We start from the raw sequence: 16,893 nt of genomic DNA, 5'->3' as shown, positions 1-16,893 counted from the left end.
TTAGTTAAGACTACGAGAGCCGCCCTCCGTTTGAGTTCGTAATCCATAACAGTGATTCTTATGAATTGCTGGCAGTTGGCGGTAAGCTGCTGAAGTGACACTGTTTCACCAAGCAGAGACAACTTGGTGAACTCCGTAGAAAAATCGCAAATCAAATTACGTCCAAACAAGGTGACTGGTTGATTCAGAATTACATTGCTTTAAAGCTGGCCAAATAAGTTTTTCTTTTGGCTCACCTTGGAAACGGAATCTGCATGGAAACGATCTATTCACTCATGTAACGAAACATTTTCGAGGAAGCTACGTCGGTTGTGTGATCAACGATTGGGTTAGCGATGTTCGTTAACGTTAATTCAACGCAACCCGTTGACGTTGACGCTAACAGCCATGAAAATCAACGCAACGGCGTTGATTCGCAACCAAATCAACGTTAACGGCGTTAATCGTTGATTAACGCTAACAACCCTGGTAGAAATACAAAACATTCCTATCGCCTAATAAATTTTCGTATAGAATATGCAATATGTCCAACTTTGGAAGATGAGATCAAGACTGTACATCACAATACGAAATACGAAACAACAGAATACATCGCAAAAATGTTTTTGATTTGCTTCACCATCAAATACGAGAGCTGATGTTAAATTAATAACAAATTAAATCGAAATGGAATTCAGATCAAACTGCGGTAAAAGCAGGTGGAATTGGTTCTATTTTTGGTAGGCTTATTTTTTTGGAACTGTTATACCATTGGACCATAAAAAACAAATTATCACTGGTGAAAACGAACCAAGGTTCTATTTAAAATTGGTCGTCTGCCAAAACTGGATAAATCAATTTTCTTTCGAATGGCCAACAAATGACGAAAAACAAGACATTCCGTTTATCATAATTTACAAAAGAAGAAACTATATTTTTTTATTTTTCTGGTTTTGTTGACAATTCGGTAGAAAACTGCTTTTTAGTTTTAGCAAATGACCGATCTCAAACAGAACCTTAAGCGTGATCCACCGGAATTTTGTCAGTATTACGTCTATTAGATTGTTTTATTACGTCTATCAAACACAAATTGGACTTATTTGAGTTTTTGAGTTCATCTACCGTGTAAGAAAGGGAAGGGGTGGTACCATTCATGATGGCACGTTTTATACAAAAAAAAATAATATTATTGTATAATAATTGTATAATAATACGCATTGTGGGAGGTTGTGATAAGCTGTTCATTAAAAACAAGAAAAAATAGACAAACGCCTCTGGGATGAACTCTCGGAGCACTTACCCTAGTAACGAAATCTAATCTATTGTAACAATGATTGCCGCACTTGAATGATTTGAATATCAAGATCCCCTCCTGACGTTCCGTCATAAAATATTGTTTCTCTGTCCACCCGTTATCTAGTGGGATTTATTTAACGCAATACTACTCGTGGCTCTTATCTAGTCGATAGTATTTTGGTTCATTCAGTCAATTGCCTATTGACTGTTTGGCAAAAACGCTCAGTACCAACAGTGTATTGGCCAGCGCCGTACGAAACTTCCAAACCTCCCCAAGTATGCCGACAGCAGTAGTGAAACCTCATTATCGGAAGCAGTACCTGGCCGCAGTGATTGGTGGGTTGGATTTTATTTGATAAACTATTCAAGTGCTCGTTACTGACGTTTGGTGCTTGCAGCTGCTCTGGGAGCATTTTCGATTGGCACCATTTTCGGATGGAGCTCTCCAGTTGAAATCAGATTGCTGGAAAGCTCGGAGGCAGGATTCGAAATACGAGAATCTCAATTTGCCTGGGTGGTTTCGCTGATGAGCCTGGGCGGTGCAGTCATAAGCTTACCTGCTGGTCTGATTGTACCCACATTGGGTGCCAGGAATACATTATTGTTGTTTGTTCTACCAACGATGCTCGGTGAGATTGTACAACGGATTTGGCCAGTCATAAATTCATAACTCCTTTCCGGGGTCTATCGTTGCAGGTTGGATTTGCATCATATGGGCGAATAATGTGGTAATGTTGTTGGCAGGTCGCACCCTGACCGGGTTTGGAGCCGGGGCCTTTTGTATGGTCGTACCGATCTACATAGGAGAAATTGCTTCCAAAGAGATCCGAGGCACTGTGGGAAGCTTCTTCCAGCAGATGATTAATTTGGGCATCGTTACCACGTACGCTTTAGGGTTGAGCCTGGATGTTTTTTGGCTCAGCGTTGTTTGTGGCCTTGTACCGGTTTCGTACGGTCTATTGTTTTTCTTTATGCCAAACACGCCGGCATATTTGGTAAGCTTTGAACCTCAGGGCAAAACCTGTCAACCTTTTTAAAGTTTTTTGATTTTCAAGTCTACACCAGTCTTTTTACTGGCATTCTTAAAGGATTCAAGGATCAAGAGTGCCATCAAATCGGTTTTGTATTGTTGATCTATTAACAAGGCTCAAATGAACGTAAAATAGAGGTAATGCACAGTGTATATGTCTACAAAAGGTTATGCGAAGAAAGTATATCGTAGACAAATTTATGGCTACACAGGCTTAGAACGAAATGAATGAAATTTAACGTTTTGTTCGGTGAAGGTGTTTTCTTCAAGGGAAATTTTTCTCTAGTGTTTGACCCAACCAAACCAGTGAATAAATTGTCACCCAACACGCAGCAACAAAGACATTGTCACCTCCTATTCTTGTTGCAACAATTTTATTCCGCAACATGAGTTTGTCATCACCTGAACAGAATATGACAAAGATCGATCACCACGTGTGCGGCGATTTGCTGGGCTTCACATTGCATTTTTCGAGAACTTTCACCGTGTTGGTAAACATTGACACATTATCAAACAGCATCCATAAAACAAATTTGGTTTTGTGTTTAAAATTACTGATTATTCGCGAGTTGAAAAGGTTGCAACAATATTGCGCTCTGTGATTGTCATGACAATTCTGCTTTTAATTGTGTCCTTATCCGCAACAGTTGTGACAAACGGTTGTGAGCAAGCTTGCTTTGTTGTTTGTTTTTCGTCTATTTTGATGATAATTTGATTCACTGAACCAAACTAATCTTATATAGGAATATTCGTTTGTACATGGCTAGATGGAAACACTTTCATTTGCGAAAAATACTGGCATTTGAAAAACTAAGTGAAAGTAATTCCGTATGGATATTTGTCATGTACTAACGAAAATTCTGATATAGGGCAGTTAAAACTACACAGTTCGAACGAAACGTGTAAATTTCTGAGACATATGATGCACATAATTGGAGCGTGGCAAATCATGGATATTTACATGTTATGTCATGTAAACTTCAATTATATGTCATGTAATCCAGCAGGATCCTCTGTGATTACATGACATATAACACAAATTTACATGATTTCAGACTTAAATTTGCATGACGTAATGTTTACATTACATACATGAAGTTTACATGACGTGTAATCTTCATTATTTTTAACTGTGTAGATCAAATACCTGACAAAAAAACGAACAATTAATTTCTCCTCAAAGTATCACATTCCACGTGTTGAAACGTTGGATTAAAATAAAACTCAATTTAAGCTTTGCATTACTGGGTTTTGTAACTTCGGTATCGTACGGTCGAATGTGTGAAAATTTTCAAAACAAATCACAAATGAATATATCCCTATAGTATGGACCAGATAGCAGATTTACGCGGAAAGATGCATTTAGTGCTTTACAATAAAACGTTAGACGATAACTGACTAAGTAATTATGGTACACTACCTCTGCACCATATAATTGTGCATTTTTCATATAACATTTTAGAACATTTTTTTACAAATATGGATAAACTAGAGCCCTTGGAATTACGTGTAGTAGCTCACACAAACTTTCGGCAGCCGAATCTTCCAGTTCCACTTTCCACATGACCAATAAAATCTAGCAGCATTTTGTGAGCCTGGGGACAATCTGCCAATTCAATTGAGGTGTAACATTTTCCTTCCATTCTAACCAACGGAAAAGTGCTTATTCATATAAAAAACTGGAACCATGAATGATAGATAACTTAATCCATGAATAGTGTTTATATTTTCCCTGGTACCAGCATACATACTTCCTGATTTATGGGTAGATTCCACTTCGTAAGTACCGTGCAAAAGGATAGAACAAGTACTGGCCAGGGAATCCTTCAGCTGTCCAATTTACTTGAGCTGTATCCAGTTGGCAAGTAGAGCGAATGTCCGTAACGTTTCATAACGCCTGTCATTTTGCCGCGCGAAAAATAGCGACAGTTCGCTCATACTGGATCGGCTGTCAACATTACTTTGGTAATTAACAGCAAACTGTACTTGACCGCTCTACCTGACCAGACGGAAGAAACTAGATTATAACAGAATATGTTCCCCTGATATGATTTTTTTTATATCACCAGTTGTTATAAAACATGTACCGTTAGTATTTAAAATAACAAAAATTCTAACAAAATTTTCACCAAACAAAAAATAAATATAACAAATCTTATTATAATCATAACAAAATTAATACAATATGTGTTACGAGGATGTTAAAAAATAACAAAATTATTGCAAATTGTGTTATTGTTCATGACGTCGGATGTTATTTTCAACGAACTTACAAATGCGATGTCAAAAATATAACAAATGTGTTACTAAACATAAAACAAGCTGAGAAGAATGCAACCTTGATAACACAATCATACTAAATTCTATTATTTTTAACTGCTGCTGATAGGAATGTGTTATAATCTTGTTATGTGATTCTAGTCGGGATGTCGATACTCAGCCTTAATGAGTTCAATTGATACTTTTCTTCACTTAAGCCTAGTATCCACATCCTAAGTAGAGCGGTCAAGTACAATTTGTTGCTAATTACCAAAGTAATTTTGACAGCTGATCCAGAATGAGCGAAGTGTCACTTTTACTTGCGGAATAATTGAGCGGAACATTTTTCCGTACGGAATAGTGACAGCTCCATTTGATTTGTACAGCAGGCGTTACCAATGTTACGAAATCAGCTCTACTTGCCAACTAGATACAGCTCAAGTAATTTGAACAGCTGAAGTATTTCTTGACCATTACTTGTCCTATCCTTTTGCACAGTACTTACGAAGTGGATACCAACCATTAAATAGAACTGAAAACGTGATGTACAGTTGGCGTTTCGGAAAATGGTTCATGGCTTTTGGTTTTGGTTCATAACATGAAAATACACCATTTTGTCAATCTTGATCATGCTTGACGTTTCGTCTTTTCGTTATGGAAATTTCCTTGACTTCCCTGCACAGAAAGGAAAATTCATGTGAATTTCAGCGTCAAATCGTGCACATAAAGGGAATGCCAGATTTGTCACATATTTACATGACACATCGTGTAAATAACATCAACAGCATGTAAATTTATGCCAATCGTCGTGTAATCAGTTAGAGTTCATGCTAGATTACACGATATATAGCGAAAACTTACATGATGTTATTTGTAATCTTACATAAAGTGACGTGTAAATTTGCGAAATTTCTGGCATTCTCTTCATGAGCATGGTTTTACGCTGAAATTTACACGGATTTTTCTTTCTGTGTGGGCATAGAGTATCATCGTACCTGTCACACGATGTACGAATGCGAAAATGGCAACTTTGACAAAGAAAGCTCTCAGTTAATAACTGTGAAAGTGCTCATGAGAACACTACGCTGAGAAGCAGGCTCTGTGCCAGTGAGGACGTAATGCCAAGAAGAAGAAGAAGAAGAAGTTGTTCCTAACTGACATTTCGGAAGGGACACGGAAAACAAGATGCATACAAAATTCGAGTTTAAACAAAAGAGTGTTGAATAAGTTGTTGAACATCAATGTCAGCAACTTTTCCAAGCAGCCTAGAGAGCCGTGTAGTTATCGGTAGCGGTTGACTCAGATGGCTAAGAATAATACTACGGATCGCCTGATCTGGTGGTAGAAATCCACCAGTCAGGTAACTTCAATTCCAAGGTGTCATGCGACCCGTGCTGATGGATGAATGGTTGAGGGGGTTTAAAAAATGCTCAATCGCGTACGGAGCCTGGGGTGTACCAGGGCAAACTCCCCAGTATGTAGCCCTTACTGCATTACGGCGGGGCAATGATGCAGCGGACTGTATTTCCCCAGCGACTCGTGGGAACAAATATGAGTACAAATCAAAACAACAACTACAAACTTGAAGGTGTCGACTGCCTCTCTCAGTCGCGTTGAACGTATAGAGATGCGGGACAAAAATCAAAACTGGAATATCATGCCATTTGAGCACCTTGGTATGTAAGGGGAAGTTGTTTCTGGTCAAAAGAGCTACATTTTGCATAAATGACATATCCTGTACGCATAATCGCAAAACTGTCCCAAGCGACAATTTCATGATTTGACAAGAAAAATCTTGCAATTTGTACTTTAATTGCTTAGAAGTTATTCGCAAATATGTATGTTCTCACTCGTAGCTGCAAAAGTGACCTATACGCCTTTATGCAAAAAATCGCATATTTTTGTATTTTTTTTTTCAGTTTTTTATTATAAAATTTGAATACAATGTTGGAAACTTTTTAAAATTTAAAATACATTATTTTAAGCATAAACTTGCTCTGGTGTAATGTCTGGTTTAGCCAAGACTACATAGCGTTGCAATATTTTCGGATTTAAAAAAAAAACAACTCATTTTCATACTTGTGCTTGTTAAGGAGTATACCTAAAACTAGTCAAAAATCTCGAAGTGTTGCAGGGAGTTGCAGCTGTCAAAAAGAACGTCTTAGAAGACTCTCTAAGAAACATGTCAGTGCGTGATTTAGGGTGGATCTTTTTTTGAATCGGTAATTAAAGTTACATGTATTTCATAAGTTTGATTTCATAGCCAACTCAACGTGCCGATTTCTCATATTCAAAGTTAAAATTGGTGTTTTTATCCCATCAAATATACTTTACCAGCCTTCAGCCATGTTCTCTTTTAGATTTTGATTGAATAGATTGATTTCAACACTCTCCGTGCTAGTTGAAAGTAATGCTGAAAACATGCGTCAAAAATTAGTTATTCTGCTATTCCGACAACTGTCTCTTTCGACGCTTGTTGTAGAAGTTTTAGTGCTTTGTAAAGCTTATAAGTACTTGTTTCAATAACGGATGTTATCTATAAGGACTAATCGCCGGAAAAAATAAGATGAAATTTAATATTTGGCTATGGAGTTTGTATTTTTGTTCAGAATTTTTATAGAGGTCAATGGGCGACCTCTGGAGATTTTTATTTAAAAAAGTAAGTTTTCCCATAGTAAATCCCATGCAAACTTTGAATGACTGGCGCTAAAATATAGTTTCTCCGATCCAGCTGAAATTTTGCACAGTTGTTATTTGACCAAGCCAAAAAGTGTACTGGAGCGAGAATCTGAATTTTGTCCCACACTAGTGCACATATACAAGGAAGATCCAAAATATTTGGCAAGCCCTTATTGGAGCCGGCCGATATTTGGTACGCATATCCCAGGGAAGTGGTCGGCTTTATCAGGCTGATCGCACCAGATTGGGGGATTCACAATGCTGCAACTTAGGACTTCTGCCCATCAATGGCAGATGGCTAAAAGTTCAGTCACCGCGCAAAGTATTCCGGTGGCGTTCTCGCCACTGAGGGTCTTTGTAAAAGCAAAAGGGTATATCACAATAGTTCTTAAAAACGCAGTGATCTCACACCCAACAGAAGGAGAGATGTTCTTGGAATAAACAATTTTCTTAAACTTTCAAAGGTTCAAAACTTTTTCTCGCATTTTCTTCGAAAATTCACTGATTCTGTCGATTTTCCTACAGAGATATTTTGCTAAAAATTCTACTATGAATTCCTCTGTGAATTTCTTCAAATACTTTCCCAAAAATTTTATTACAAATTCTTTCGTGAAGTGTATCAAAAGTTCTTCAAAAATATTTTCAAAATATATCATAAATTGCGTAAGAAAATCTCCTATTTTTATAAGTTCTACTTAAAACCCCCAGATGATACATGAATTATCTATGCGAAGAATTTTCAATGTCTCTTGCCTTCGCATCTTCAGAGGAAATTTGTTGAAAAGCTTTAAGAAAACTTTTATTTCCAAAATTAGCATACCGGTTAAAAAATTTGTGAAAACAAAATCATTTAGCAAAAAAAAAAAAAAAAATGGAAAAAGTGAAGGCATAAAAAAAGAAAAGATTTTCCTCAAAATAATTTATATTTAATACAGTCGACTCTCCACATCTCGATGTTCTACATCTCGATATCTCTCCCTATGTCGATGATTTCATAAGTCCCTTCAGTCTGCATACATTTTCACTCTCCACATCTCGATATCCTCCTTATCTCGATATCTCCATATCTCGATGTGTTTCTGTTGATTTTTCGTTCTCAATTTTCTCTCCGTAGGTCGATATGACCAATATCGACGGTTACTAGACCAAAGTTTTGGGTTTCAAAACAAATTAGGAGCGACAAATGACGTCTGTTTGTTTATTACTATCTTGGCAACGGAGTGTTTTTCAATCTAGTATTCATCAAAAATTTGGTCTTTGTCTCGATCTCTCCCTATCTCGATGGTCCCTTCGATATCGAGATGTGGAGAGGCAACTGTAGTTTAATACATTATTTGCAGAATATATATTCTGGAATCGAGTTCTTGTGCGATCCCAGGGCGGAATTCCTAGAGGCTTTCTGGCAAAATTCTGTTGAGAATCCAGAATTCAAAGAAGGAATTTTGTTAGATTTCAAGGATAATTTCTTAAGAAGATTCTGATGGGACTTCTTGAGAAATATGGAGGCGTTAATTATCCTGTAGTCATTCAGTTCTAGAGAAAATACTTTAAATAATCATTTTTCATTCATTACTCCGTTGTCTATCTGTTGTTTCTACCCGATTCACCATATTTGCTTTTTCTTATTGCTTCGCATGACGCTTTCTAAAAGAACTTCGTACAATTATTTTTCATATTACAAAAAGTTATACTTAAAAAAGTATATTCAAGTTGTTTTGAAAAAAAATGGAATTCTTTGAGAAAAGCTCCTGGTTTCTGAAAGTCTATTACGAATTCCTCAACAAATTTTTAAATTTATGCAAAATTTTGTTAAAGATTTACATTTAGTAAGTTTTTCCATAACAAATTCCACCGTCTTATGGTGGAATCTTTGGCAATGTTCCGCCATTATTTTTACGTCAAATTCCCACACTTCTACCAGAAATAATAGTTAAAAAAAACTCCTGGGTTTTCTACAAAAACGAAAAAAAAGGTGTCTACATCAATCAGTTCGCCAAAGTACCATGAAACTTCGGAGTTAATACTAAACATTTTCTGAGATAAATTGACGCTTATATTGAGCTGTTCGGTTATCCAATGAGAGATGAGTTATTTCACCCATAATTTACTACGCGTAATAAGTTAATTTTTTGGATATCCATGCGAATAGGATAACTGAACAGCTCAATATAAGCGACAATTTGTATTAGAGTGTTACTGCCTTTCTGAAGTAGCCTTGTCGTCACTCGAATGAGATCGACACGTTGATAGCCTTCCCGCATCTCCAGTCTTTCACAATACAGTTATTGTGGCAGCGATGTAGGTATGAAATGCAAACAGTTTCAACACTGAATAAATCGCTCTCGCTCTGTGCGCGTGTGTGGTATGAGATGGGTAGATGGATATGGGTTATGAAAAGGGTCTGCGTGATTTGAATTCGAATCTTGTAACCTGCAAAGTTTTTGGGACACCAAGTGGCTCGGTAGCTTAGTTGATAAAGCGCTCGTCTAGCATACACGAGTCCTGGATTCGAATCACAGTGGAGCACGTGATTTTTTTCATAATTTCACCCATAATTTATCCATCTTTACCACGTATAATGAGTTAATTAATTTTCTGAGATGTACATACGAAACTTTCATTAAAAAAAAACAAGATTTTTTGCCAGGGTTTTCGTCAAAATGTTTCGGGAATTCTACTGTGAAAACTTGAATTTTTCGACAGTATGTCTCCAGAATCCAATGTAGGCTGAAATAACCCAAAACATTTTTTAAACATTCTTCTAAAACTCTTTTTGTACTTGCTTAATTTATAGATGATACTATTTAAATATGGATGTGAAATTATTTGAAAAAAAAAAAAAAAAATGTAAAGATACCTTCAAAATGTTTGAGGTGTTCCAGGATTGGTTTTTGAACAAAATATGAAGAGTGGATAGATTTCTATATGTTATTAAAGAAAGAATCTTAAAATTAACATTCGGAAAAAAATGTGTAGTTAATTATAGAACGTAGGAGAATATCTGGTAAAATTTATGGAGATTTTTTTTTTATTTCGAAGATGTTCAAGAATGAATTGCAAAGTCCTTCAGAAAATCTGTTAAAACATCTTTAAAAATCCCCAGGAGAGTCTCAGGATCGCAGAAATACTTGGATAGATTCCTAATGAATTTTTGGAAGAAGCCTAGGATGACATCCCAAGATAAAACAGTGGTATATTTTTCCCCGAATTTTGCTGAGTTTTTTTAGTATTTTTGTAGAAGAAGTTTTGAAGTGTTCCAGAAGTTGAACGTGTTCCACTAGAGAATTTGAAGGAATTTTTTATTTTATTTAGTTTTTATTTTAGAAATTTTAAAACATTGTTTTCAAGAGACAATATTAATAGAATGCGGGAATCAAAATAAAATTGAGTTGAAAATGAATATTAAGAAACACTTAGAGAACTTTTTGTAAAACAAATGCAGATAGTTATGCGGAGATTTTCTCTGAGAAACTGGGAAGAACACTTCCCCAAATGAATCCTGTCTGTTTGTTTCTGAAAATCTTGTGGAATATTAGGAGGAATCCTAAGAGTAACATGGATTTTTTTTTCAGGAAGTTCTGGATCATTTTTGCTGCGATTTTTCAAGCAATCCTTGAACAATTTCCCTGAGATTTAATGAAAGATTAGTTGAATGAAACTGAAGAGAAACCTGAAATTCAGAACATCGAATTGTATTAAATGTCCACAAATGTGGAAACAATCAAATTATCACGAATGGTGAAATAGGAAAAATGGCTTTATCTGGTACACCTACCCTATAGCTAAAAATTTGTGTATAAATAATATTTTTTTATAACATTTTTGCTTATTTATGTTTGTCTAATGTGAATAGTCCGAAAACACAAGGCAGGTTTGGTGCACCTCTTAATCTCAATGAAATCAACTGAAATTTCGACCACAGAATGTTTTAAGAATTTCTATCAGGATACGGGTGAAGATTTGAAAATTCGAGAACTTGTTTAAATGTGGACAGAGCTGAGTCAGGATAAAACTAAAAAAATTTCAATTTATCAATGGTAGTTTCGCGAACATTTTTATAACTTAACTAGTTCAAAAGACCCCCCCCCCCCCAAGGTTCAACGAGAGCAGGAATCCAAAGCAATCGATGCAATCAAATGGTTGCGTGGTTCTCACGTGGACGTCACTTTGGAAATCAATGAAATACGACGCCAGCAGCAGCGCAAATCTACCGGCACCGAAGTCGATGCTCGTGAACCGTTGTCCAGTTGGAAGCTGTTTCGTCAACCTGCCACAATTCGTGCTCTAACCATCATGTTGGGCGTTATGTTCTTCATGCAAGCTTCAGGTGTGAACGCGGTGCTGTTTTATTCAACCTCCATATTCCAGGTACTAGTTTGATGCGGAATTAACATTCCAGGTTGAAAGCTACAGGGGTTAGGCAAAATTATTGAGATGGGCCAAATTTTGCCTAAATGCAAATACTTTAGAGACATTCGACAGAAAATTTGGTCTGGTTGAAGTATGATGTGGGATATTCAAGGTTTTTCAAGGTCATGCTCAAAATACATTTTCTCTATCGCTCGAGTCTAGTATACGACACTGAATACACCCTTAATACTTATATCTGTCAAAGGATACAAATTACAGTGGAGTTAAATAATATAGTACTAAATTCGATTTTCATTTACGTACCTATAAACATTAGAATAAAGGAAATAAATCTATCTCAATCATTTGACTAACCCCTGTACTTTCAAGCGCTTACAGCTGGAAGCCTCTAGTTTCATTAACTTTACCAGAATCGACCAACACATGCGCGAATGTTCTTGTGGACCATTAGAAATTAGCACTAACGAACACGTTCATTTTCCCCGTTTCTTTTTTCGGATACCTTTGTCACACCGGACTGGGCCAGTCAGCCAACGTCGCAGTTGAACCAGAACTTGCTACCATCATTATTGGAACCATACAGATCTTTGGAACGCTCCTGTCCACGCTGGTGGTGGATCGATTGGGACGACGAGTGCTTCTCCTGACATCGGGCAGCGCCATGTGCATCAGTGTCCTAACGCTGGGAGTTTACTTTCTGCTGCTTTCGGATGACCCAACAAACCAGGTGCCAGCTGATGCCAGCAACCATACCGGTTGGATTCCCATTGTGGCGCTCTGTCTATACCTGACCCTTTTTGCTGTCGGATTTGGTCCAGTTCCGTGGCTTTTGCTGGGTGAAATATTCGCATCGGAGGTGAAAGGACCGGCCAGTGCTTTGGCAAACATGACAAGCTTTGCGATGTCCTTTGCCCTGTCGTTGGTGTTCCCGTTGGTGCGGCAGTCGATCGGCAGTGGACCCATTTTCATAATTTTCTCCGTCTTTTGCGCGCTGGCCGTGATGTTTGTGGCGTTAGTTGTACCGGAAACGAAAGGCAAGTCGTTGAACGAAATACAGAGTATGCTGGCAGGATGACCACAATCTGCACAATAAATAGAGTTCCAAACTTGTTTGACACTTGGAAAGAAATTTAGTTTTGGAGTTTGGGTTTGGGAGATATACGAATTATATTAATTGGATTTGGACATTTTAAACATTCACTTATTTTTTAACAAGTAAATGAAAGACGAATATAGTACTTTACTTTTCAATTTCACTAGAGTTTGTATCCTTTGACAAAAACGCGTATTTTGAGCTGAACTGTAAGGCGGTCTTCAGTGTTGTATACTAGACTCGATTTGCTTGACGTGTACTTGAAGTCGAGTCTACTACATTACACTGAAAACGGCCTAACAGTTGCGCTCTAAATACGCGTAGGGTCGATGTACCAATAGCTGCATAGCTAAGAACAAATATTTTTACAAAATTGAAAATAACGCTAGCGTCATTATTTTTACATCATCTAAAACTTTTTATCTTGGCTTTATGGGAAAAATATGAAAACTAGGAAAACTTATAAGTTTGTATTTATTATCGCTTGTGCCACTATAGGATCACATGTACCTATAGTAGCACTATTTCTAATTTCTGTTCCTATAGTAGCACTAGCATCACGGCGTTGGCAAAATTCACATAAAAACCGTATTTTTAGAAAATTTTTATATTTTTCCTTTAAAGTGTGGATCAAAAGCTTTTGTTTGATGTAAGAAAAGGTTTTTAATTCATCAATTATTTCGAATAATAAAAAATAGTTTCTCTCAGTAGTGCTACTATAGGAACAATAGGTTTACTATAGGTGCAAGGAAGCTCAAATTTTAAGCAGAACTAATTATTTCGTTATTTTTTTGAACAAAATCAAGCTGTTTATCAATGGTACTTAGATTAACAGCTCCTAACCATCATATCAAAAAATATTTTGAAACGATTTATAGCAAAACGGCTGTACAAAGCCACTAATGCGACTATAGGGGACTGTCTACTAAGGGAACACCGACCCTATCTGTCAAAAGATACAAACTGCAGTGGAATAAGATGATATAGTACTAAATTCGTCTTTCATTCATTTGTAGGTATTCAACCAGTGTTGTCATGGTAAATTCGGAGCAGGTTACCCAAAATTTTGAATTTTCGCGCCCCATCGTATAGGTGCTCTTATTGTCATAAAGGTGCGTCTCAAATACTGAAATGCTGGGTGCACAAAATTTACGATATGATATTACTCTTTGAGGTGGGCGGAGAAATTGTCATTCTAATCACAGGGGCTTTATATCCATTACATGATAATTTTCAATAAAGGGAAGAATCCTGAAAGTTTGCCATAGTTTCTGAACCACAGGAGTGCAATTTGCATCAAATGATTTTACCCAATAAAAAAGTGGGCGAAAAATATACCATCAGTATTGGATTACATGGGCACAATTTAAGTAGCATGAAATTGTTTAATGAAGAGATGGACGAAATAACTTGTAAAAAGACCTGGATTACAGGGGCGATATTTTGTATATAAGATAAAATAAATGGGTATAAATACAGATTTTTAAGAACGCAATTCTATTTACTTGTGCCAATAGATAATAAGGGAAGGTGGGCGGAAATAAGGAACAATTCAAAAATCGTAGGGGCGCACTTTTCATTCCACAATAGTATTCTATTGTATGGTGAACGGAGAGCAATTATCACTAGAACTTTTGGGAAGCGAGTGAAATAAATCGTCAGAACTCCGAACCATAAGGGGCGCAATTTTCTTTGCATGATTTTATACTATTGGGAGGTAAGTGAGGGCGCTATTTTCATTAAGTGATAGAACCTTTTTAAGAAGTTAATTTCATAATCATAAGGGCTCAATTTCCATTATACGATACTATTCAATAAGGGTAGGTGGGTGGAAAAATTTTCAAAATTCCTAAATAATAGAGGCGCAATTTTTAAAACATAATAATATCATTATGAGAAGTGAATAAAAAATTTAAACAATTTTTGAACAATGGTGCCATATGGCGTGCAACTTTCATCGCATGATATAATTCAATGAGATGATATGCGAATAATTGCGAGTAGTGGATAAAAATATGTCCAAAGTCATAAGGACGCAATATCCACTATGTGGGTGAATTTAGAAGTCGAAGCGGGCGAAAAAATGTTATAATTCCTGAATCGAAGGGGCGCAATTTAATTTTGATGATATTACTCAATGAGTGCATAAGAACAGAAAATACGGGCTCAATTGTGCATTTTTTACATGCGGGCGCAATTTTCATTAGATTTTATTTCAAAATCAGAAGGTGGGCGAAAAAAAAGCCATAATTTCTGGATAATAGGGGCAAAATGTTTATAAGATATAAGATTGCAGTGACCTGTTGAGCAGAGAATGAGTTCATAGGGTTACAATTTTAATGTCATGATGGTATTCATAGGGGGAGGTGAACGACAAAATAGCTTCGTTATTCTTGGATCAAAGGGGCGCTTGCCATTATCCCTGCATCAAAGGGTCGCAAATTTTTCAATATATCACTTCTTAAGATGAACGCAAAGTTTTCGGAATTTTTCGATACGGTATAACTCCTTGAGATGGGCGAAAAATTTTCATGTTTCCTTCATCACAGGGGCGTAATTTAGATATCAAAATTATTCTCATCGAAGAAGTGCATTTGTAATTACATTTACAGTCGACTCTCCATAACTCGATATTCAAGAGACCATCGACTTATATAATTATCGAATTATAGAATATACCGAAAAACTAAATCACAAAATCGAATAAACATATTTCTGTATTTCCAAAAACATATATGATCACTTCTGTAAGAAAGCAATATTATTTTTTTGATGGTATTGCACAACCTATTATTTGATTTTTATTTTCCAAAATGCTCAAGATATCATGTTATTTTTACCGCCAAGATTTTTTTTTGAATTTCAACTTTTATTACAACTTGCAAGTAATTATTCACCTTCAAACAAGAATTAGACTACGTATCCCAAAATAACAAAGATTTTGAAATAGTTATCGAGTTATGGAGAGAAATTTACCTCTCACGCGGCATCGACTAGTGGAGATATCGAGTTATAGAAATATCGACTTATGGAGAGCACGATGTACGGAAATTTGAAGGGACCGATAAATCCATCGAGTTATAGAGTATATCGAGTTATAGAGTATATCGAGTTATAGAACATCGAATTGTGGAGAGTCGACTGTATATGATACAAGTATATAATTGGGAACATGGATGGCAAAATTGATATTACTTCTTAATCATATAGGCGCACTTCTCATTCCATGACAGTATTCTGTTGTGTAGCGAATGGAGCGCAATTTTCACTAGAAGAGAGTACCCCTTTTGAGAAGTGAGTGGAAAACATCATCAAAAATCTTACTAAGGGTGGTGACGGAAAAATGCGTCCGTGTACGGAATGGAAATTGTGGGTTCAAGTCCCGCCGGCTACATAATCTTTTAGCACAATGTTACCACAATTACACTTAATTTGGCAAACATATCTCTATCTGCCGATATTGAATACCTTTACCCTAAAAGGGAAAAATTGTCATTATTCCTGAATCATAGGGGCGCCATTTTAAACATAGAATAAAATTAAAGGTTAATAATACAGAGTAGACTGGCCCTTAAACAAAAAAGTTGTAAAACTCAACGGGGCACCCCCTAGATATGTGCCTTACGATAAGAAAAAAGCTCTCTCAAAATTTCAACTCGATTGGTTGCTCCCTCAGCTGGCGCATTCAATTCGAAGTTTGTATGGAATATTCGTCTCAAATATATTGAAAATTGACCCTATGTCACTGTTTCGTTCCGTATACTAATTAATCACGTTCAATTGAGCCCAGAATGACAAATTCACTAGTTGATACCCTGATGAACATAGTTGCCGAAGGTTGTATCTGGATTTAGGCTCATTTTCATTAACCTTTCAGCTGTTGAAAGTTAGGCTTAGATCAGCACTCTCGTACAATCACATTTGTGCAGTACCTTGTTCCGCAGCTCGCCCAGCGTCATAGGTGGCTTTGATGCGCTTAGTGGCTACCACCCAGCTAAGTTGAAGAAATACTAAGCAATATTGCAAATCAACTGCAGATAGTTAAAACACCAACTTTCTCAATTTTAATCATCATACAACCTTCTACAATATTGTTCGCCATGGTATCAAGTAGTGTTTTTGACATTATGGGTTCAATTGAACGAGATCAAAAATTTTCCTTACCCAAACAGGAGATGATGTGCTG

At 36.5% G+C, this 16,893-nt stretch overlaps 1 protein-coding gene across 1 annotated transcript; it reads left to right on the top strand.

Moving 5' to 3' along the window:
- Nucleotides 1–1,453: 1,453 nt before the first annotated feature.
- Nucleotides 1,454–12,713, top strand: LOC5574023 (facilitated trehalose transporter Tret1). Its single transcript, XM_001661068.2, has 5 exons — nucleotides 1,454–1,611; nucleotides 1,674–1,904; nucleotides 1,972–2,270; nucleotides 11,339–11,611; nucleotides 12,141–12,713. The coding sequence occupies exons 1-5, from the start codon at nucleotides 1,554–1,556 to the stop codon at nucleotides 12,687–12,689; spliced, it is 1,410 nt and encodes a 469-aa protein (XP_001661118.2). The 5' UTR covers nucleotides 1,454–1,553; the 3' UTR covers nucleotides 12,690–12,713.
- The last annotated feature ends 4,180 nt before the right edge of the window (nucleotides 12,714–16,893 follow it).

The sequence above is a fragment of the Aedes aegypti genome, chromosome 2 (genome assembly GCF_002204515.2).
Source record: "Aedes aegypti strain LVP_AGWG chromosome 2, AaegL5.0 Primary Assembly, whole genome shotgun sequence".
In the NCBI taxonomy this organism is placed as follows: Eukaryota; Metazoa; Arthropoda; class Insecta; order Diptera; family Culicidae; genus Aedes; species Aedes aegypti.
This window is presented reverse-complemented; position numbering and strand designations above follow the sequence as displayed.

Excerpts from the sequence above, each read along its gene's own strand:
- LOC5574023 (XM_001661068.2), top strand. The coding sequence starts at position 1,554 with ATGCCGACAGCAGTAGTGAAACCTCATTATCGGAAGCAGTACCTGGCC. Across the intron at positions 1,612-1,673 it reads GTACCTGGCCGCAGTGATTG|CTGCTCTGGGAGCATTTTCG; the intron begins GTGGGTTGGATT and ends TGGTGCTTGCAG. Across the intron at positions 1,905-1,971 it reads TGTTCTACCAACGATGCTCG|GTTGGATTTGCATCATATGG; the intron begins GTGAGATTGTAC and ends CTATCGTTGCAG.